Source organism: Ovis canadensis, chromosome 3 (genome assembly GCF_042477335.2).
Source record: "Ovis canadensis isolate MfBH-ARS-UI-01 breed Bighorn chromosome 3, ARS-UI_OviCan_v2, whole genome shotgun sequence".
Classification (NCBI taxonomy): domain Eukaryota; kingdom Metazoa; phylum Chordata; class Mammalia; order Artiodactyla; family Bovidae; genus Ovis; species Ovis canadensis.
Genome location: NC_091247.1, coordinates 227,982,721 through 228,003,547, shown reverse-complemented (window position 1 = coordinate 228,003,547; position 20,827 = coordinate 227,982,721). Strand labels below are relative to the sequence as shown.

At 61.6% G+C, this 20,827-nt stretch overlaps 1 protein-coding gene across 1 annotated transcript in view; it reads left to right on the top strand.

Moving 5' to 3' along the window:
• WNT7B (Wnt family member 7B) overlaps positions 1-20,827 on the top strand; it is a 54,276-nt gene that overhangs the window by 13,292 nt on the left and 20,157 nt on the right. The window contains exon 2 of the mRNA XM_069581778.1: positions 14,005-14,231. Coding sequence (XP_069437879.1) covers positions 14,005-14,231 — 227 coding nt within the window. The remainder of the gene's footprint in view (positions 1-14,004; positions 14,232-20,827) is intronic.

Below are 20,827 nucleotides of genomic sequence, written 5' to 3'. Positions count from 1 at the left end.
GCCCCCTCCCCCGCCCCTTCCCCCTCGGGAGATGGAAGCCGTTTCCTTCCATGTGGCTCCAGGAGCAGGCAGGGGCTGAGGGCTGATGACCCCAGTGGCTAGGGAGTCCCCCTGGACGTCCAGCTTCTGCCCCAGCAGTGGGCATAGGCGGGAAGACTCTGGCTGACCCCCTGGGGCCACCCTGTGCTTGCTGCTCAGCCTGGCGACTTCTGGAGACTTCTGGCAGCGGGAGGGGGATAGAGAAGATGGCAGGAGCTGAAGGATGCTGAAGGGACAGGCGGGGCCTGGGGCTGAGCCGGAAGTGGGGAGAAAGGCTGCAAGCCTGCTCTTGGCTCCGAGACTAAATCCCCGCCAGGTGGCTGGGCGGCTGGGGCCAAGGTCCTGCCCCCTTATTTAACCCGGGGCGGGCTGTAGGAGACAGGGCTGGTGCTCAGGACCCGGGCCACCTGGGTCGAGCTCTGGGGAGCCCTGAACTCAGGGAGGTGTCCTGAGGGGGCTGGCCCCAGGAAGTTGTTCAGGGCAGTTGTTCAGGTCATTACAGCCAGGCTGCTGGGGGTTGGCGCGGGTGGTGGACGGGCTGCTCCTGGGAGGTCCTTGGCTGGGGAGGCCCTGGTGGCCCAGGACTCCTTGGAGGGATCAGTCCAGAACAGAGGGCTGCTTTAAAGAGACGGGGATGGCGAGGGCGCTGTGCAGGGGCGACTGGCCCAGAGGGGCTGCCCGGCTTTGGGGAGAGCAGAGGGCGGACTGTGGAGCACGGGAGAGCCTGGGTGAGTGGGGCTCGCTGAGTCACCGTCACTCGGAGATGCTGAGTGGCCAAGGCAGGTCCCCGCCTGCACCTGCTCCTGGAAGAGGGACGCCGGCCTGAGGCTTGGTGCCCGGGATGGGGACTGGACCTCCCTGTCTGCCCAGAGGGGACGGTTCGTTGTCCACTGTCTGATGGGAATGTGCCCCCCAGGCCTGCTGCTCAGACTGTGTCCAGGGTGGTTAGGAAGGCCGCGGCGCTGGCCAAGCCACTAGGTGCCCAGACTCCCAGCCTGGCCACAGGCCTACGGGGCCTGCCAGCTTCCTCCCACCTGTCCCACCCACTTGTCCGTCCGTCTGTCTGTCCTGAGGTTTCAGACTGCATCCTGGTCACCCAGGCCTGCAGGCGCCCCCGCATCCAACAGGTCTGGGGCGTCAGGGCTGAGGCTGACCCCCGGGCTGGGGGCCTCATGCCTGCTCGGCCCTCAGCTCGCCGTGGGCCTTCAGATGCCCGGGCACCTCTGGGTATCAACATCCCCACCTGCACCTCGGGGAGTGAGGAGAAAGGTCAGGGCTCAGGCCTGGGGAAGGTCTGGGCACAGCAGAAGGTGCAGGAAGCGTGGCCATGGCCCTGCGCAGACAGGAGCTGCTGAATCGCAGCCCCTAAGGCCTCCTCAGGAGCCTGGCGTCAATGCGCCCATGTTGGGCAGAGGAAGGGAGAATGGAGGAGAGACCCAGGTGGGCTTCTTGGAGGAGAGGGCATCACTGGGCCTTGAACCTTGCCTGGCTGCTGGGGGAGACAGGGTGGCCGGGAGGGGACTGTGGCACAGTGTGGCCAGACCCCCGGGAGCGTCGCGAAGGGCCTACACGCCCAGCAGAGGCCGGCATGTTTCTGAGGTCGGAGGTCAATGTCCTGAGTGACCGGGTGAGGTTCGGACTTCACAGATTTGGCTGACGTGGGGGCTGGATGGATCCTCCAGCTCCCCAGGCCAGGGAGGGCCTGGGAGAGCGAGGCTGTGCGTGTCTGCCTCTGGTGGCTGCAGTCCCTGCCCAGGACCCCCTACCCGCCTCCTGCTCTCTCTCAGGCCACCCGGTTTCTCTCCAGGGTGGGGTCCCCGGATGCCAAGCCAGGAATGCCAGTTATGCGGGGAGGGTGGGGGGGGGCGGTGCGCCACCCACGGGGGCGCGAGGGAGCGGGCGGACGCCGTGCTCTCTTCCCCGGAACACTGCGGGCAGCGAGCTGAGCGGGGCAGTAGCCTGGAAAGACTGCAGCCTGGGACCTGGCACGAGGAGCCAGCCCACAGGAGACCCCGCCTGCAAGTGGGGGCTGTTCCCCACAGGGGACAGATGGGTAAACTGAGGCTCCCAGGGGCCAGCGAGAGTCAGGGGCTGAGCCGAACCTGAACACAGGATCCCGACCTGGAGAAGGCTCTAGGATCCAGCGGCAGTACCTAGATGGTTGCCCAGCCCCACTGCGCAGATGGGACATTGAGGCCTGGGCGTGGTCGGGGGGCCATAAGGCACCCCTCCTCCGTGCCCCCGACCACGGAACTCCCCGCAGTCTCCCCCTCTGTAAAGGGGGTTGGCAGGGCACACCCTGAAAAGACCTGCTGCAGATGGTGCGGGACACAGGGAGGAGGCCGCTCGGGAAGGATGGTCTTTTTGTCCTGTGGCCCCCTCCTCCCTTCTGGTGCAGGCCCTTTGACTGGGCAGGCAAGGGGATGCCTCACATGGCCTGGCAGACTTCAGTAAAGCCAGCCCTCTGCACATCCCCCCCTCCCCCTATTGTCCCGGGGCGTTAAAGCACTTCCTGACCCAGTAGGGGAAGAAGCCGTTTGCCAGCAGAGGGCTGACTGTGCTTTACTATCAGATGAGAAAACTGAGTCTCAGAAGAGTAGCCTTGGAGTGGCCTTCCCGTAGTCCAGGGACGTCCCCAAGTCACATGCCTCCCCTCAAGCTAGCCTAGAACCCCAGCCGGGGAAGGAGACGGAGACGGCAGATTCAAGGCCGGTTCAAGGGCGGGGCAGGTGGCCTGTGCGCCCCTGGGCCTTTGCTCTGCCTGCACCAGCCTCTTAGCCTGCTGTTCCGCTCCCTCTTGATCCCTCCGGCCGAGGAAGGCTGTGGAGACCCTGCTGGTGCCGAGCCCTGGGGCTGTGATGGAGGCCCAGGGGGTCTGCCGAGTGGTCCCTGACCCAGAAGACATTCTTGTCCGTGCTTGACAAGCAGGAGCACTGAGGCCACCATGCGTTCCTTACCCCAACTCTGCCCCTCGGGGCCCTGCTGGGCTCCAGAACTAAGAACCTCTTCCGGCTCATCTGTGGCTGGGAAGTTCTGGGCCAACCCCTGGCCACCCGAGGAAGAGGCTGGCGGGGATGCAGCCGTGGGTGGGCGTCGGGGCCAGGTGCCTCCCTCCCAGGTATTTGCCCAGTTACTTCCTGGACAAGTGGACCCAGGCTCGCCTCCCTGGCTGATCGCAGATAATTAGAACATTCTTCAAATATTTTGCCGGAGGATGCCCGAGAAGGAAGAACTACAAAGCGCCCCGGGCCAGGAACGTGGGCTGGAGGAGCTCTGGGCCGCTGGGCCCCCCGGGGCTAGGCCAGGGTTGGGGGCCTGGAGGGAGGCGGGATCTGGTTCAGCTCAGCCAGCCTGTCCCTGCCTCCCAGGGAGCTGGGGGCAGGGCTGGGGTGGGGAGGGGGGTCATGTCCAAGGTCTGGCTGGGTGCCCTCCCAGCTGGCAGGGGTGGATAGACCCTGCCCCACATGGCCTCAGGAAAAGCCTGAGGGGTCAGGCTTAGAGTCTGGCTCTCTTGGGGGACCGAAAGGGTGGGAAGGCCTCTCGGAGGAGGGTCTCTGAGGTGGGGAGGTCAGGAGGTCTGGGAGAAGGACCAAACGGTGAAGACGCAGAAGCAGAGCACAGAGCTAGTGACCCGAGGGAGAAGGGGTGTGGCAGCCTCGTGATTGACAGCACCCTGGGCCAATGAGGAACAGTCCAGCGCGGGACTCAGGCCTTGAAGCCACGCCCAGCCGGTGCTGGGGCGGGGCAGAGGGGCAGGCCGGAGCTGGGGAGGGCATCCCCAGAGGGAAGAGGGGGCCGGCTGGCTGGCGTCCTGCGGGAAAACCCTTTCTTCACTGCTCACCTCCCCAAGACAGGTACATGCTTCCTCCCTAGGGGGACGACAGGGGTCAGAGGTCGTCCCCCCGCCCCCTCCCCCGTAACTCCCAGCTCCTGGCTCCGGTGTCTCTGGGAGGGGTCTGGGGTGTGGAGGCCCAGTTGGGCTAAGTCATGAGGTCTGGGTTCCGGAAAGTCCTTGGCTGCCAGCCCCCCATGGAGTGCTGCCCCAGTCCTGAGCTCAGGGGCCTTCCCAGGACCCTTTGGTGGGTTCAGGGCAGGCTTAACGCCCAGCCCTGGGGTGGGGAGGTGGGCCGCATCAGGGCGGGGACTCTGTCCTGTGAGGGGGAAGCCGGGGGTCCCTGCCACAGCGGGCGTTTGCCCTCTGCGGAGGCATCTTTGTCTCGGGCTGTGGTTTGCGGGTCGGTCATCAGGGAATTTGTAGGCGAAGCAGCATGCTGAGGTGGAGGTGCCTGGCCCAGCGGCCGCATGCGTGGCCGTCGCCTTAAGGCCCGGTGGACGGATCAGATGGCTTGAGGCTTCCTCTGGGCCTCAGAGGCTGTTCTGTCATGTGGGCCGGGCTGGCAGTGACACCATCTCTGTCTGGCTTTCTCAGGAAGACGGGTGCCAGCAGATCAGGGCCCAGGGGAGGGCATTCTGGGGTGGCCTCCCCTCATAATCACAGCAGCCTGCCCACCTCCAGGGCTCGCAGCGCTAGACCTCACATGGAGGCAGGCATTCGCTCAACAGTGTGTGAAGTGGCAAGGTTCTTGTTCAGTCGCTAAGTCGGTCGTGTCTGACTCTGCGACCCCGTGGATGGCAGCACGCCAGACTTCTTTGCCCTTCACTGTCATAGGCTGCTTTCTATGGACCTGGAAAAGTCGAAGAGAAGATGCGGTGTGCCTGGGGCACCCGCCCTGCCGGGGCTATGTCAGTGGCAGGGTCCTGCTCTCTGTGCGGGGGGTGGGGTCCCTGTCCCTGGGAGGCCCCAGCGGATGTTCTCACATGTTCTGGTCACTCGCAGGTCCATCCAGCATCCACGAGGACCACTGAGGCTGGATGGGGCCTGGCGGGTGGGGCAGAGCGCACTGTGGGGAGTGAGTCAGCGGGGGCGGCGGAGGGCTGCCAGTGTGGGGAGGGCCTGGGACTCGGGCCCTGCTCCCAACCTGGCACGAGTTTGGGGGCCTCCTTCAGCAGCCCCCCGGGGAAGCCCCCCAGTGTGGCCCCTGGGGACCGATGGGGGAGGATGGTTCTCCAGGTGGACAGGTGACCCTTTAACTGTCTTTGAGGGTCAAGGATGAGGCGATGAGGTACTGACCACCTGGGACCAGGCTCCTTCCCTCCCTCCCTCCCTCCCTGAGTTCCTGGGCAGGTGGTTGGACCTTCGGAACCTTTCATGCTTATTCTGAGGAATAACAACAGCAGCTATTACTATAATTGTCATAACATTCGCCTCCCCACTACTCAGGGGACTCTGAGCCGAGTCCAGCACACAGCAGGCGCTCATGCCACCTTGAGTCCAACAGCATGAAAGATTTAGGCTAGACTACTAGCCACCGGGGCGGGTTTGGAGGGTGTTGGCTCCTGACCACAGCAGGGGTGTCCTACACAGGGACGGGGAAGGACAGGATGGTTCTAGTTGAGCACTGGGGAGACTCTGGCTCCCCCCAGTCGACCCCTCTTGGGCCCTCAGCATCCCTGAGGTTGTTTTGCAAGGACGCTCGGAGAGCCCCAAGGCTGGGCCATGGCAGGAGGGGGGCTTGGCCTCGACAGGGGTCTTAGTGGGGCAGTGCTGGGAGGAGGCTGCCCGTCAGGGCCCAGCCCGGCTCCTCTGGACAGAGGACAGCTAGCAGGTGGGCAGCCCTGCCTCCGGCCCCAAGTGCTGGCCAGGTGCAGGCCAAGAGCAACAGGCCTGCCTAGTGCAGTCCCCCGCTACCACGTAGGGCTCCCTCCACCCCCACGGCTCTCAGGGTCCCTGTGCCCACCTTCCTTATTGCCCCGGGAGCTGCTAGCGGAGCCTGCCTCCCTACTCAGGGTTCCCAGAGGACCAGGACCCCGTGGGCACAGGCTGGCCACATCAGTGGACAGAGTCTAGGCAGAGGCAGAGGGTGGTGGGCACTAAGCAGAGCCAGGCTGGGGGTGCCCTTTGATCCCGGAGCCTCTGAGCCTGGATTTGGGCTGTGTTGTGGCCCATTCCAGCTCCGCCTGCAGAGGGGGCCAGCTCACAGCTGCCCCCACAAGCCTGTGCTGCAGGAGGGGTGAGCGGCCTTCAAGCACACAGGAATCATCTTTAAGGTTCACGTTTTTAAAAAATACGTTATTTGGCCGTGTTGTGGTCATAGTTGTGCCATGCGGATCTTTCATTGTGAAACAGACCCTTTAGCTGTGGCCCGAGCGCCTAGTTGCTCCGCAGCACGTGGGATCTTAGTTCCCTGACCAGGGATCGAACCTGTGCCCCCTGCATTGCAAGGCAGATTCTTAACCACTGGACCACCAGGGATGTCCTCTAATATTCACATTTTATTTCTTAAAGGTGTTTTTTTAATTTTAGTTTTTGTAAGAAAACTTGGATTTTTCCTTCTTGCCTTGTTCTGCCATCCCAGTAAAGTCTTGCACAATAAGACCCCTACACATGAAGGAGTTTTGTTCTGAGAGTGCGTTCGTAAGTCCACAAAGTTGGCCCAGGTATCCAGCTATCACAATCGGTTATATAGTACTGTACCGTAATAGGTTTATGATACTTTTCACATAAACCATACGAACATAAAAAACAAACAAAAAAGAAAGACAGTTTTACAGTACAGAGGAGCCTGGTGGGCTACAGTCTACGGGGTCGCCAAGGGTCAGACGTGACTGAGCGACTGACGCTTTCACAGTTCCTTGAAAAGTATAGTAGTACGGCACAACAGGTGGCATCCAGGGGCTGGCAGGCACGTTTACATCTTTGAAAGTTCACAACGTGAAGGTTTGTATGTGGGGGACTTGCTGTACTGCAACAGTTAACTTTTTTTATTGAGGTATAACTTGCCTAAAACACAGAGATCTCAGATGGACAGTGTGATGCATGTCTATATACACGGGCACCCGTGTAAGCACTGTCCAGCTCGGGACAGAGAGCCTTTCAGCCCCAGGAGGCTCCCCTGTGCACCCCTTCCCCCCCAGTCAGCACCTCCCCGCAAGGGTAACTCCCTCCCGGCTTCTGGCTTGATGCAGAGCCTTACCCGGCCTGGAGCTTCTCTGTGTAGCAGCATTAGTGTTGTGCCGTCCCTCATGCAGCGTGGCGCCTGAGAGAGTCACCCGTGTGAGTGGTCTCGTCCCACGGGGTGAATATGCCACAATCTGTCTGTCATCCTCCTGGTGACAGCGGGTGGTTGTTCTCAGTCTGAGCTGGAGACCTGCATGCATGTCCTTTGGCAGACATAAGTGCTTGGTTTCCTTGGGTGTATAGACCCCAGAGTGGAATTGCTGGGTCAGAGGGGAGAGCTGGTCCAGGAATGTACCCCTTGGTGGGTGGGTGCAGAGGCCGATGTGGCACCGATTTGCTGCAGAACTGCTGGTTTAAGCTTTGGTCCTCCGAGAGACGTATCTGGTCTCTCCCTGGTCCCCACAAGGAGGCTGGACCCTGGCGGCTCCCTGCAAAGGGTCAGTGACGGATGCAGTCTCAGGCGGTGAGGATTGGCTACTAATGGCTAACACTGATGACCTCTCCCCCGGGCCAGCTGCAAAGCGCCATGTTCTTCGACTCATGCACCCGTCCAGGCAGTTCTGTGATGTGCCAGTGCAGTTATTACTCCCACTTTACAGATGTGGAAACTGAGGACCAGCGAGCTTAAGAAACTTGCCTGAGGTCTCACAGCCGGGAAAAGGCAGAGCCAGGGCTCCAGCCAAGCTGGCCAGCACCGGCGCTCGCGTTCCTAGCCCCTCCCCACAGCATGGCCAGGCAGCAGGCTGGCTAAGAGCACTGCAAAAGCCCCGCCCCTGGCCATTTCTCTGCTCATCAGCCGCCTGGCAGCACGCCTTCCCCCACCCCCACTGGAGCCCCTCACCCTACAGGTGGTCCCGCCCACTTGCACTGCTCTGGCAGGTAAAAGACCTTCTAGTTGTTCAGGGGCAGCCGCCTCCTGTGCCAATGCTGGTCTCAGCACCCTCTGCTTCTGAGACCAGATAGCCCTGTCCACAGCCCCCAGTGAAGAGGCAAGGGCTTCCTGTCTGCAGGGCCTGAACCTCCCTCCTCCAAACTCCCCCCACCAACCCGTGGGACTGGCCCCGGCCGGGGTGAGCAAAGTTCTGGATGTTCAGCTTTGCCCACTCCCTCTGGTATTTGCCTGTGTCCCGAGGCCCCCGGATAGCCGAGGGGATGAGTCCAGAGCAAAATTTTCCATGGAAAAAGTCAGTGACTGAAACACAAGCGCCCCGCCCTGCTTCTCTGTGCTCAGGGCTCCACAGAGCTGCCCTGCCAGCCTCTCCCCGGGCACCTGGGCGGGCAGCCTCCCAGAGGGTGAGAACCACCCTGCCCCTGGTGGGGCATCTCACTTGCTAAGAGTCCCCTTAGCCTGTCCAGCACCCCCCCAAACTGCCAGTTACCCCAGCATGCCGCCTGCGTCCTCCCGCCTGTCTCCTGCAGGGCACCAGCTATTTCGCGATCATGTATCTCTTCCCCTTTCCCACGCGGATGGTTTGGTTTCCCTGGACTCCCTGGTCCCCTCACATCTGCAGCCCCCGCTCTTCCAGGCGGAAGGAACAGTCCTGGGGTGTGGGGGGCCAGGCCTGCTCAAGGAGGTCAGTGGCGGGAAGGGGATGGACTGGTTGCCAGACCTTGAAGGCCAGCCATGGGAGCTGCCCAGAAACCTCGATGAACTAACAAGTGACCTGGAGGATTCATTTCATTTATCTGCTTATTTACGTATGGCCACACCGTGTGCCATGCGGGATCTTGGCACCCTGACCGGGAATTGAACCCTGGGCCCCTGCAGTGGAAGTGCGGAGTCTTAACCACTGGGCCACCGGGGAAGTCCCCCTGGGGGATTTTAAATGCGGGACGGATGGAGGCTGTGTTGGGAGAATGGAGAGTGGGCGCAGGTTCCCGCCCCAGGCCGTCTTCTGTATTATGCTCCTGCTACGCACTCGGCTCTGTGCATGGTCCTCCCCAGTGGTTCAAGGGGCAAAGCATCTGCCTGCAATGCGGGAGACCCAGGTTCAGTCCTTGAACTGAAGGGGAAGATCCCCTGGAACAGGAAATGGCAACCCACTCCAGTATTCTTGCCCGGAAAATTACATAGACAGAGGAGCGTAGTGGGCTACCGTCCACGGGGTCGCAAAGACTCGGCCACGACCGAGCGACAGAGCACACACCTGTGCGGTACTCTGAGCCACGCTGTGCTGAGCTCTGGAAGCAGAGGCCTGGCGGGGTAGCCTTGGGCAGGACCCCCAGCCTCTCTGAACTCCAGTCTGCACACCTGTCACGTGGAGGTGACAAGGCTCATCCTGCCAAGAGAGGGTTGAGACTCTGCAGAGGCCTGTGTGGTCCACGGAGGGTGCTCAGAATGGGAGTATTGAATATCTTTAGGGGGAAAATAATCCCTGCATTCTAAAGGACACAGTTCTGAAATCGTTTCTGAATTATCAGCCGTATCTGATTACTTATGCTTCTGGGGTGCAATGCAGCTCTCTTCTCAGAAGCCCTTGTTGTTGCTCAATCGTGTCCGACTCTTTGTGACCCCATGGACTGTGGCCCGCCAGGCTCCTCTGTCCATGGGATTCTCCAGGCAGGAATACTGGAGAGGGTTCCTCCTCCAGGGGATCTTCCCGACCCAGGGATCGAACCTGGGTCTCCTGCATTGGGAGGCGGGTTCTTCATCACTGAGACACCTGGGAAGCCCTGTCTCACCTCTAAGGCACACGCTGGCATCTGGGGGATGTCTGGGGCCCCCATCCCCATCCGCCATCAGCACCACCGCCCCGGGGAAGGCAGACTAGCAGCCACAGGCAGGGAGTCAGCCGGGCGAGGCCCCTCTCGGCCCCTTCCACACATCTCACCTATGGCCAGGGTGTGCAAGTCCCGTGTACAGGTAGCATTGTTTAAAATTGTGTTTAACCTAAAATGTCCCCTTCCATGGGTAAAGTGTACAGTTCTGCGGCACCTAGAGCATTCACAGTGCCGTGTGGCCATCACCTCTGTCGAGTCCGTAACTCCTCCGTCACCCCGGGTGGAAATCCCGCAGCTACGAAGCGGGGACTCCCCACTGCCCGTCCCACAGCTGTTTCCGTCTCCGCGGGTTTGCCTTTGCTTGACGTTTCTTATCAAAGGGATCCTATAACACGTGACCTTCTGTGTCTGGCCTCTTTTTCTTTCACCGAGCATAATGTTTTGCAGGTTCATCCATGGAGTGTGTATCTGAACCCCATTCCTTTTTATGGCTAAATAATATTCCATTGTCTGGAGAGACCACGTCCTGTTTGTCCATTCATCCACTGATGGGCCTTTCGGCTGCTTCCTCCTTTCGGCTGTTGTGACTGGTGCTGCTGCGAGCATTTGTGAACGGGTTTTTGTTTGAACGCCTGGCTTCATTCTTTTGGATGCACACCTAGGGGTGGAATTGCTGGGTCTTGTGTTCATTCTCTATTTAACTTTTCAAGGACCATCCCAACTGTTGCCCCACTTTGCAGCCCCACCAATGACGCAGTTGGTCCCAGTTTCCCCATGTCCTTGCCCACGCCTGCTGTTTTCTGTTGTCTGATCACAGCCGTCCTGGTGGGCAGGAGGTGTCTCTTCACTGTGATTCTGGTTTGTATCTCCCTAGTGGTGAGCGATGTTTAGAGTCTTTCCACGGGCTTGGGGGCCATTTGTCTTTCTTCGGAGAAATGTCTGAGTCCTTCGTCCATTTTCAAATCGCGCTGCCTTCTGGTTACTGAGTTGCAGGCGGTCTTTTAGACGCAATCCTTGAGTATTTTTATTTTTATTATTTTATTATTTTTGGCTGCCCTGGGCTTCGTTGCTGTGTGCGGGCTTTCTCTAGTTACAGCAAGCAGAGGCGACTCTCTGGTTGGGCTTCTCATTTTGGTGGCTTCTCTTGTTGTGTCTCACAGGCTTAGCTGCCCTGTGGGATGTGAGATATTCCCAGACAAGGGATCGAACCGGTGTCCCCTGCATTGGCAGGCGGATTCTCAACCAGTGAACCACCAGGGAAGTCCCAGTCTCTGAGTATCTCCTCATTTGTCCATTCTTTCACCCACTGCACACTCGCGGTGGGCTACACAGGGGCAGCCCGAGGCCCCAGGGTCAGCTCACATCTGCACTGCCCTAGGCACATTTGTGGTCTTGGGTGGAGAGAGGCCAGGTGTGGAAATAACGACTGTGAGACCGGGTGGGGGGTGTCTGTGTCCACGAGACCAGTGTCCCCCATACTTGTCCTTGGTAACGGGCCCACGTGATGCTGAAGCTGAAGCTCCAATACTTTGACCACCTGATGTGAAGAACCGACTCATTGGATAAGCCCCTGATGCTGGAGGGCAGGAGAAGGGGATGACAGAAGATGAGATGGCTGGATGGCATCACCGACACGATGGTCATGAGTTTGAGTAAACTCTGGGAGTTGGTGATGGACAGGGATGCCTGATGTGCTGCAGTCCATGGGGCCTCAAAGAGTCGGACATGACTGAGCAACTGAACTGAACTGAACTGAATGGGCCGAGGGGTTTGAGCCCAGGTGGGCTTGCCCTGGGGCCTGGGAGGGAAGAAAAATTTGCAGGACAGAAAAAAGGGAGGGAGACCAGCGTCCCAGGCAGAGGGACCAGCACGAGCAGAAGTGGCAGCAGGGTCGTTAGGGGGTGGGTCCTGGGAGGCCTCTGGCTCTGGGCAAGGAGCCTGGGGAGCTGCGGGCTCTGAGGGGCATGATTGCGGGATGGGGGAGTGAGGGATGGGGGAGGGGGTGCTGGGGTGGCCAGTCCAGAGGAGGGGACCGGAGCTGCACAGCCTCTTTCTGCCCCCAGGTCCATCCTGTTAGACCTCGTTTGCCTGAGGCCCTGCCCTTAGGCGCTGGGGTTCTCACCCTTGGCGGCCCAGAACCTGCTGGAAGAATCCGAGGACGGGGAATGTGCTTTCCGTGTCCAGGCTCCAACCCGAGGCCTGGAGGCCGGTGCCCGGCAGAGTTCCCATCCATCTCGTTTCCCCGGCTTGGTTTTCTGAGCGTCTACGGTTACTTTGGGCTGAATTCCCCAGATTCCAGCCCGCTCCCAGCCCCGCCTGCCCAGATGCTCTTCCTCCAAGCCAGCCCCGGGCATTTCTGCCCATTGTGCCCGTGGGAGACCCAGGGGGGTCCTGGCCAGATTAGCGGGTGGGGCGGGCGGGCCATGGGGATTGAGTGTCGCCAGAGCGTCCTGGGCACAGCACGTGCTGTGGGCTCAGGCCACATGGGGACTTTCCCAGCTGTCTGTGGGTGCCCAGCTGCCCTGGAAAAACACTGGCTCGCTTCTGTCCAGAAAGGGGCTGGCAGGCCCTGGGCGGAGGAGCGAGCTCATCATGCTAGGAGACCAGGGCCTAGGCAGTGGCTTCGGGGAGCCCCTCGTTGCCTCCCCACTCCCGCCTCTTGCCCTCTGGTCTGCTGTTTGGAAGTCAGACTCCGTCTTAAAACCAGCTGTTGCCATGGGCCTGTGAAAACCAGCTCCCCTCTTTTCAGCTTGCTATCCCTTCCCTGGGTGCTTAAAGCCAAGCAGTGGATGCAGCTTCTGTGGGAAGCAGTCAGAAGGTTCTTCACAGAGCAGGACAAACGGCCCGGTGACCCAGCAGTTCCGCTCCTGGGCACCTGCCCCGGAGAACGGAAAGTGAGGACTCAGACTGAAGCTGCGTGTGTGTCCAGAGCAGGGTTATTCCCAGGAGCCAAAAGCTGGAAGCAAGCCCAACGTCTGTCAGTGCCGAGCAGATAAATAGCATGTGATCTCGTCAAATGAAGGAATATTATTTAACCACAAAAAAGGGAGTTCCTGATACAATGAGGACGAACCTCGAGCAGGTTATACTAAGTGAAAAAAGCCAGACACAAAAGGGCATGTGTTATTTGATTCTTTCTGTATGAAATGTCCAGAACCAGCAAGTCCACAGGCGCAGAAAGCAGAGTCGTGGCTGCCAGGGGGCTCGGGGGGTGACTGCCGAGGGGTAGGGGGTGCTTTCTGGGGTGGTGGCGATGCCTTGGAACTTAGTAGTGGTGGTGGTTGATGAACATTGGGGATGTGCTGGATGCCGCAGGATTATAAACTGGCAGAGTTCCTGCCGTGTGAATTCGACCTCCTTAAATAGACAGTCAGGCTGATGACACCCAAGCGAAGAGAGAAAGAGCCCAGCAAGTGCCCCGGGTTCCTGCGGGGTGCTGGGGATTAACTCAGAGCATTTTCAGGAAGTCGCTCTGAGGATGACTTACTGCAGTAAAGCACCTGCCGAGTCCGGCACACGGCTCAGTTCATGCTGGCTCCTGTCTTCTCCACGTGCACCCTGACTTCCAGAAACGAGAATAAAAACGACAGTCATCCCCATGTGTACAGCCTTTCTCCCCCATGCTTCTCTGGTCTGAGCCTGTGTGGTGGGAATAGGTGTTTTATACCCCATATTGAGGGTGTGGAAACCGAGGCTCAGAGAGGCAGGGTACACATGGGCTGCGGCTGGAGTCAGGACCCGCTGGGCTTGGCCCGTGGCCTGGCCGGCCTCCATAGCAGCCTGCCTGACTTTGGGCCCCTGGGGGAGAGGGGAGTTGGGGGTCTCCAGGTGATGGGGAAGTTGCGGTTTGCCGCTTGGGGGCAGCTGTGGACAGTCCCAAGTTCGTGGCCGTCAAGTGCCTGCAGAGTCTGTGTGTCTGATCCCGAGGTTCAGAGAGGCGTGGTTCCTGTGTTTGGAGGACTGTCGATTCATCGGACTTGTGACTCTGTGGTCCTTGCATCCTGTTCTTGTGAATCTGAGGCTGAGGGGACTCGGGGGGTGCGTGCATGTCTTTTCAAAACAGAGTCCTGCGTGGGGGTCAGTGGGACCTGGTCCCTTGAGGGCAGGGGTCTGCACTTCGCTCCCTGGCAGGCAGAGCGTGGCGAGGGGACGCGTTCGCGGCCCGAGGGGCTGGGCGGGGCGGGCACAGCGGGCAGCTCACCTCCTTGGTCCTCTCCCCTCCACAGAGCGCTGTCATCCGTCGTGGCCCTGGGAGCCAACATCATCTGCAACAAGATTCCTGGCCTGGCCCCGCGGCAGCGCGCCATCTGTCAGAGCCGGCCCGATGCCATCATCGTGATCGGGGAGGGGGCGCAGATGGGCATCAACGAGTGCCAGTACCAGTTCCGCTTCGGGCGCTGGAACTGCTCCGCCCTCGGCGAGAAGACCGTCTTCGGCCAAGAGCTCCGAGTAGGTAAGGGCGCCTCCGGGCCCGCGGGAGCCCGCCGTCCAGCTGTGGGCGCCGGGGCCAGGCACGCCCTCGCCCTCGGAAGGCCGGCCCGGCTGCGCCTGCTCACTTTTCCGCACCCGCTGGCTGGTTCCTCTGCCATCCCAGTGCTGCTCTGTGTCTGCGCGGCCCTCTGGGGCTCTGGGACGAGGCAGGTGTCGATGGAAGCCAGCCCGTGTGAATGGATGCTCTGCGGTGTCCCGGGGTGGACGTGCGCAGCGGGCCGGCCGCGGGGTGATGTGGCGCAGTGGTTAGAGGCCCGCCCTGCAGGTCGGTGGCCGCTGGGCAGTCCTGGGCGTGAGGCTCTGTCTCCCCATTTTGTTTCTGCGCCTGTGTCTGAAAATGAGCTAAGGGTCACAGCTCCTGCCGGGGGTTGGCGGGGGGCTTGATGGGAAAGGCCCCCAAGATGCTGCTGTGATTCTGAGAGTGGAAGGGGTTGTAGGCAGGGGTCGGCGCGAGCAGGGGGTGCGGGACGCCGCAGCGGACACACGGGGCAGGGAGGCGCCCGGCTGAGGGACGGCCGGGCGGGCGGGTGTGCAGGGCAGTCGGGGTGGGGAAGGAGTGGGCCTCTGGGGACACCGGCAGTGATGGCCACTGCAGCCGCCAGGCAAGGTTTCGGGGGGCTGAGCCCCACTATGCTTGCACGGCCGTGCCTCGGGCTCCCCGCATGGGCCAGGGGCAGGCTCCCTCGAGCCTGCTTTCCAGGGAAGGGGAGTGAGGACTGAAGGGAGAAGCGCGTGCGGCCGCCGCTGTGCGGCCTTCGTTTGGCCTGGCGCTCGGGGCTTCGAGCCTCAGTTTCCTCATCTGTCTGGGCCCCCCTCACAGGGCCTCTCCCACCTGTGGGCAGGCTAAGTCGCCTCAGTCGTGTCCGACTCTGCGCGCCTGTGGACTGTAGCCCTCCAGGCTCCTCTGTCCATGAGGATTCTCCAGGCAAGAGTACTGGAGTGGGTTGCCATGCCCTCCTCCAGGGGATCTTCCCCACCCAGGGATCGAACCCAGGTCTCCCGCACTGCAGGCGGATTCTCTACCGTCTGAGCCACCAGGGAAGCCCATGAATCTTGGAGTGGGAAGCCTATCCCTTCTCCAGGGGATCTTCCTGGCCCGGGGATCACACCCATAAACTTCCCGCATCTCTTACGGCTCCTGCCTCGGCAGGTGGGTTCTTCCCCACTAGCGCCGCCTCAGTAGCCGTAAGTGCTTAATAATCAGCTGCTGCACAGGTGAGGGTGGGGGTGGCAAGCCGGCCTGCCCCTTCCAGGAGTGTCAGAGGGCGGGGAGTGAGGACGGGGCGCAGTGCCCAGCAAGAAGCGCTGTGCTGTGACCCCAGGCCCCCGCTGCGGTCACAGGGCGGGCCTCCAAACATGTGCACAGCGCAGGTCCCTCCCAAGGAGCCCAGGCCTGCCTGCCGAGTGGAGCCCCAGCTGCCGGGACCCAGGCCAGTGCTGAGCTCGTGGGGCTGGGGGAGGCGCAGGGGAAACCCCCAGGGGCCCCTTTGCGGTGAGCAGCCTGTGGGTGGCACCTGGCAGCGCCAGGAGAGTGAGACCGCCCCCTCCCGAGGGCCCCACCACCCAAGAGCGGCTTCCCCTCTCCAGGTGCCGGGGGAGAGGGCGGGGCTGCCTCCACACCTGCAGCAGTTGGGAGGGCGTGGGCGCCAGGCGTGGGCCCGAGACCCTGGGCTCCCAGAACGCGGAGGCCGAGGGAGGTGTGCGGTGTCCCGTGGCCACTTGGGGGAGCTGGGTTCAGATCCCCCCTCCGATAGCCCTGCCTGCCTCCCTGGGCACAGGGAAACTCGGTGGACGTGGTCCACGGCCTAAAGAGAAGTAGGAGCTTGCCCTCCGCTTAGGACCTTGAGACACAGGCGGTGAGGGGGAGCTAGCCACTCTGTGCCTCTCCTCAGCGTCCTCCCGGGCGGGGAGGTTCACCAAGAGTACCCAGGAAATGCTGGGCTCTGAGGCACCCTGCGAAGCCCAGAGGAGTGGTGTCGCCCCCCCAACTCCTACCAGGGACTGGCCCACCCCCACAACAGGGAACCCAGATCACTTTTCCTGAAAGCATCCCCTGGTGCTTCCAAGGCTCTTGGCTCCCAGCTCCCAGCTGTTCCTTCTTGGAGACCAGCCCTCTGCCCACGGAGAGAGGCGCCTACCGCCAAGGACTGGTCGATGTGGGTGGGGCGGCTCTGCCTGTGACCTTCTTCATGCCTTGAGCTCCTCTGGGATCAGGCCTCTCTGGCTCTGCTTCACCCGTTTCGCTCTCGAGCAGTTCAGAGGCAGACTTTAGGCAGAGATGTCCACCCACCATCCGCGTCCCTCAATTTCCCCTCCTCCTGTCACCCCTGTGCACGCTCAGCCACTCAGTCGTGCCCGACGTTTTGCCTGCCAGGCTCCTCTGTCCATGGGGAGTCTCCAGGCGAGAGTCCAGGAGTGGGTTGCCATGCCCTCCTCCAGGGGATCTTCCCGACCCAGGCATCGAACTCGCCTCTCCTGTGCCTCTTGCCTTGGCAGGCAGATTCTTTACCACTGTGCCATCTGGGATGCCCCCCGGTGCCCTCTGCTAGGCCGTTCACTGCCTTCGTGTGGCCGACCGACCCTCTTCCTTGGCTGGCCTCAGCTTCCGTGGCTTCCTCTTGATTCTGGTTGCTCCTTCCTAGCCCCTCCCCAGGCAGCTCTCCCCCAGGGTCAAGACCAGTATGTCCCCTGCCCCCCGGCCGTGGACCGCTAGGCAAGGCTGATCATGGGCACCCCCGGCTGAACGCGCGGCGTCCTGCCCCTGAAGGCTCCATCCTCAGCCCCCTGCTGACCTGGCCACCCCATCGTCTCGGCAGTAGCCGTCTCTGCCCCTCCCTCCACGCTGACCCCGGGTCTGCCTCTCCACTGGCGGCTGTCAGCCCCTCCCTCTGCCTCCTACTCACCCCAGCCTTGTCACTCACTCCCTTCCTCCGAAACCTGAAGTAGCTCCCTACTGCCTAGAATGAAGGTAGCTTCTAGGCGTGGAGTCTGAATAGCGCCTGCCTCCCTCACCCCTGCCTCCCTCCATCCCTTCTCGAGAGCCACGAGCCGAGCTCCAGCCATCGCCTCCTGCCTTCCCCTCCCCAAACCGGCCAGGCCCCTTCCCTCCTCTGGGACTTTGCTCCCGCCACTTCTCGCCCTGGGAGGCCCTCCGCCTCAGCTCTGCTTGCTCACGTCTGATTACCCCACTGGCCAGCGAGCGCCTTTGTCCACCCGCCCCTGGCACCTCCTTGTCCACAGCCAGGCCAGAGTCACGTCCAGGAGCTTCACCCTCCTGGGGTCGCTAAGCCCCTGCCCTGAGGCCTCCCTGCACTCTGCCCCCAGTGCGCGGGCCTCCTCCCACCAGACTGGCTCCCGCCTGGGGCCTAGCGCCCTCCCCGGCCCCTTGCTGACCTCTAAGGAAGGCCCGGCTCCCAACCAGGGGGGCCCCGGAGGCAGGCCAAGCCAGGCTGAGCCCTGGGCTGTCAGAGTCCCGCTGGGTGCTGCAGTGGTGGCCCGAGCTGGCACCCTTCTCCTGCCAGGGCTCAGCTGCTGGGAGTCACGAGCAGGAAGTGAGGCCAGCCCGTGTCAGAAGCACGCGGGTGCCCCGGGCACGGGATCAGAGCCTGGCTCTGGGCGGGCAGGCAGGCACTCGAGCGGTGCCAATTAATGATTGGCCTTGCGAGGGGGGATGGCCTGGGTGGGTGGGATAGGCCCCCTTTAGGTCCTGCCTGTGACCTTGGGCCATGCCCAGATCTTGAGAGCTGCAGGGAAACCCTTTGAAGGCGCTGTTCAGCCTTGTCCAAGTTCCAGCCCCTTTCCCAGCTCCTGGTGCTGTTGCTTGTATGCTTCCTGGGACGAGGGGCTTACTACTTCAGGTGAAATTGGTGTCTCTTATGATGACCCTGCACCAGCTTTGACCTGCGGCCCTCTGGGTGCCAGTCTCTGTGTGCTGGGACTTTCCTTTGGGGAGCTGAGGCCCACCCTTGCCCACCCTCCACCAATGCAGTCTCCCCTCATGCCTGGCAGCCTCCACCCTTGGACCCCAAGCCCACCCAGGCTTATTTCCTCATCGAGAGAGTGAGGCTGGGCCACCCTAGCCCCTTCAACCCGTCTCTCCTATTACCTGGAAATGGGCTTGTGGGGGTAGGGAGTGGGGTAAGGATGGGGGGGCATGAGAGTCTCCAGAGTGAACCTCGTATTCCAGGGACACCTGTTAGCAACTCAGGGCCCCCAGGGCCCCTGACCAAGGCAGGGCGTTTCTAACAGGCGCCATGATGGAGCCAGAAGTCCTATCGAGGGCTTCCTTGATGGGGTGAGCATTCGTGGAGACCCAGTGACTATCAGAGTGACCCAGATCAGCCCAAAGCTGAGAGCAGGGAAGGGGGCCCTGGGTGGAGGGAACACCAGGAGGTTTTTCCAGGAACTGCGGGAACATCAGAGCAAACCAGAAGATGGGGAGACCCGAGGCTGCCCAGGAGGGGTCAGGGCTGGAGGGTGCCCGCGGCGTGAGTGCTGCAAAGGCCAGGAAGGCCCAGATGGCTCTGAGCAGGAGAGGGTTCCCTGCCACCACTGCCCTGCCCCCGGCTGTGCCTGTTGCCCCTGGAGACCCACTGGCACAGGACACAGGGGCCGCGGCTGCATGCTCTCGGCCCCTGCCCGCACCCTGAGCTGCCATGGAACAGAGTCCCGCCCATCACATGCTGCTCGGACATGACCAGGCATAGGGCCACCCCTAATCTCGCCTCACGTGGGGCCTGTCTGCTTTGTGGGTGAGATCGGCATTGGGAGCAGGCCCTCTGCCTGCTGGCCGCCTGCAGTGAGGGCTCAGCAAAGGCCGTCAGTTCCTGAACAGTCCGAGACCTCCCTCCACGCGTCCGAGGGGACGGTCTGGGGCTTCCCCGTGGGGCAGTGGCCGGGGCCTTGGAGTAAGAAGGGCAACTCCGCAGCCCTGCGGCCCTGCTTGTGCCTGGACCCCTGCCCGAGGCCTCAGAGCGCAGGCTCAGGGAGGTGCCACCTGAGTCCCCAGGAGGGGCCAGGGCTCGAAGGCTGCCCTGTCCCCTCTGGGGACACAGGCCCCCGCGGGCAGAGGAGCCACTTGAAATATGGCCCGTGCAAACCGCGATGTGCCGTGAGTGCAGGATACACAGCAGATTTCAAAGACGTCAAAAGAGAAAAGCAAGTAAAATGTCTGTTTCATGATCTTTACATTAAGATGTTCAAATGGTAATATTCAGGCTTCCCTGGTAGCTCAGTGGGCTTAAGAATCCACCTGCAATGCAGGAGACCTGGGTTCGATTCCTTCGTCAGGAAGATCCGCTGGAGAAGGGATAGGCTACCCGCTCCAGTATTCCTGGGCCCCCCTGGTGGCTCAGCTGGTAAAGAATCCGCCTGCGATGGGGGAGACCTGGGAGATCTTTACATTAAGATGTTGAAATGGTAATAGTTGGATATATGGGCTAAATAAAATATGTCACCAAATCTAAATTCATCTGCTGATCTTCACTTGTCTTTATGTGGCTGCTAGAGAATTTTAAATGACCCCTGTGTCTTGTGTTTGGGACACTGTGGCCCTGTTCTCAGAGGGGTCAGGAGTTGCCCTGTGTCACCCGGGTCAGGGGCCGAGTGGACGTTTGAACCCAGATCTGAGTGTCTCTTCCCAGGACACCATCCTCCAGCTCAGCCGCGGGCAGAGGGTCACTGCTGTCTGCCTCCTGGGGCAGCACGTGGGTGTGAGGGTGGCTCCCTTCAGCAGCCCCAGATGGCTCAGCCTGCAGGCCTTGAGTGCCTGCTGTATGTCAGGCCTGGGGCAGGGCGCTGGTGGTGGTGTGACGGCCACCCGGTGCTGCTCTTGGAGCCTTGCAACCGGGATGCCCTGGGTGAGCTGATGGGGCTGGGCTGGGAGGCCCAGCTGGGCCCTGGCCTTGAACCTGCACACCCTCTCAGGGAGGCCCATCTTTGTCCTGTCTGTCTGGTCACTCCCTACCCCTACTCCCATCCTGGGGGCCCAGCCCGAGGCAGCAGAACAGAGCTTTTCAAGGGGTCCAGGCTGCCAGGAGACTAGGGACACCTGGGGCCTCCAATGTCAGAGTCAGGAAGACTTCCCTGAGGGCAGCGCTCCCACTGGTTCACTCCTGGTTCAGGATGGATGAGGCCTGTGGTCACTCCGGGGGTCCTGGCTCTGCGCCCTACATCGGAAGGCCCCTAGCTCCAGAAGCAGCGGCTCCTGAGGTGAGCAGGCTCTGGACCGTCCAATGGTGACCAGCTGGGGGCTTGGGCTGGCAGGCGGCCAGTCCATCCACGTGACCCCTCAAGGCCTGCCTGGCGCTCATCCAGGGTGGGGATTTTCCAGCCTCGACTGGCAGAGCCCGGACAGACAGGACAGGCTGTGGGTGGAGAGAGGGCACTGCTGGAAATACAGACCAGATTGGGCCAGCTGCCCGGGTCCTACCGGGTGACCCTGGGCACAGTCTCACATTCTCTGGGCCCCCGTCTGCCCACCAGGGCCAAGGCCGGGGTCCTGATTCCCCTAGGACTTGGGACGAAGTTTCCCCAGAATAGGGGCAGGAAGTTCCCTTG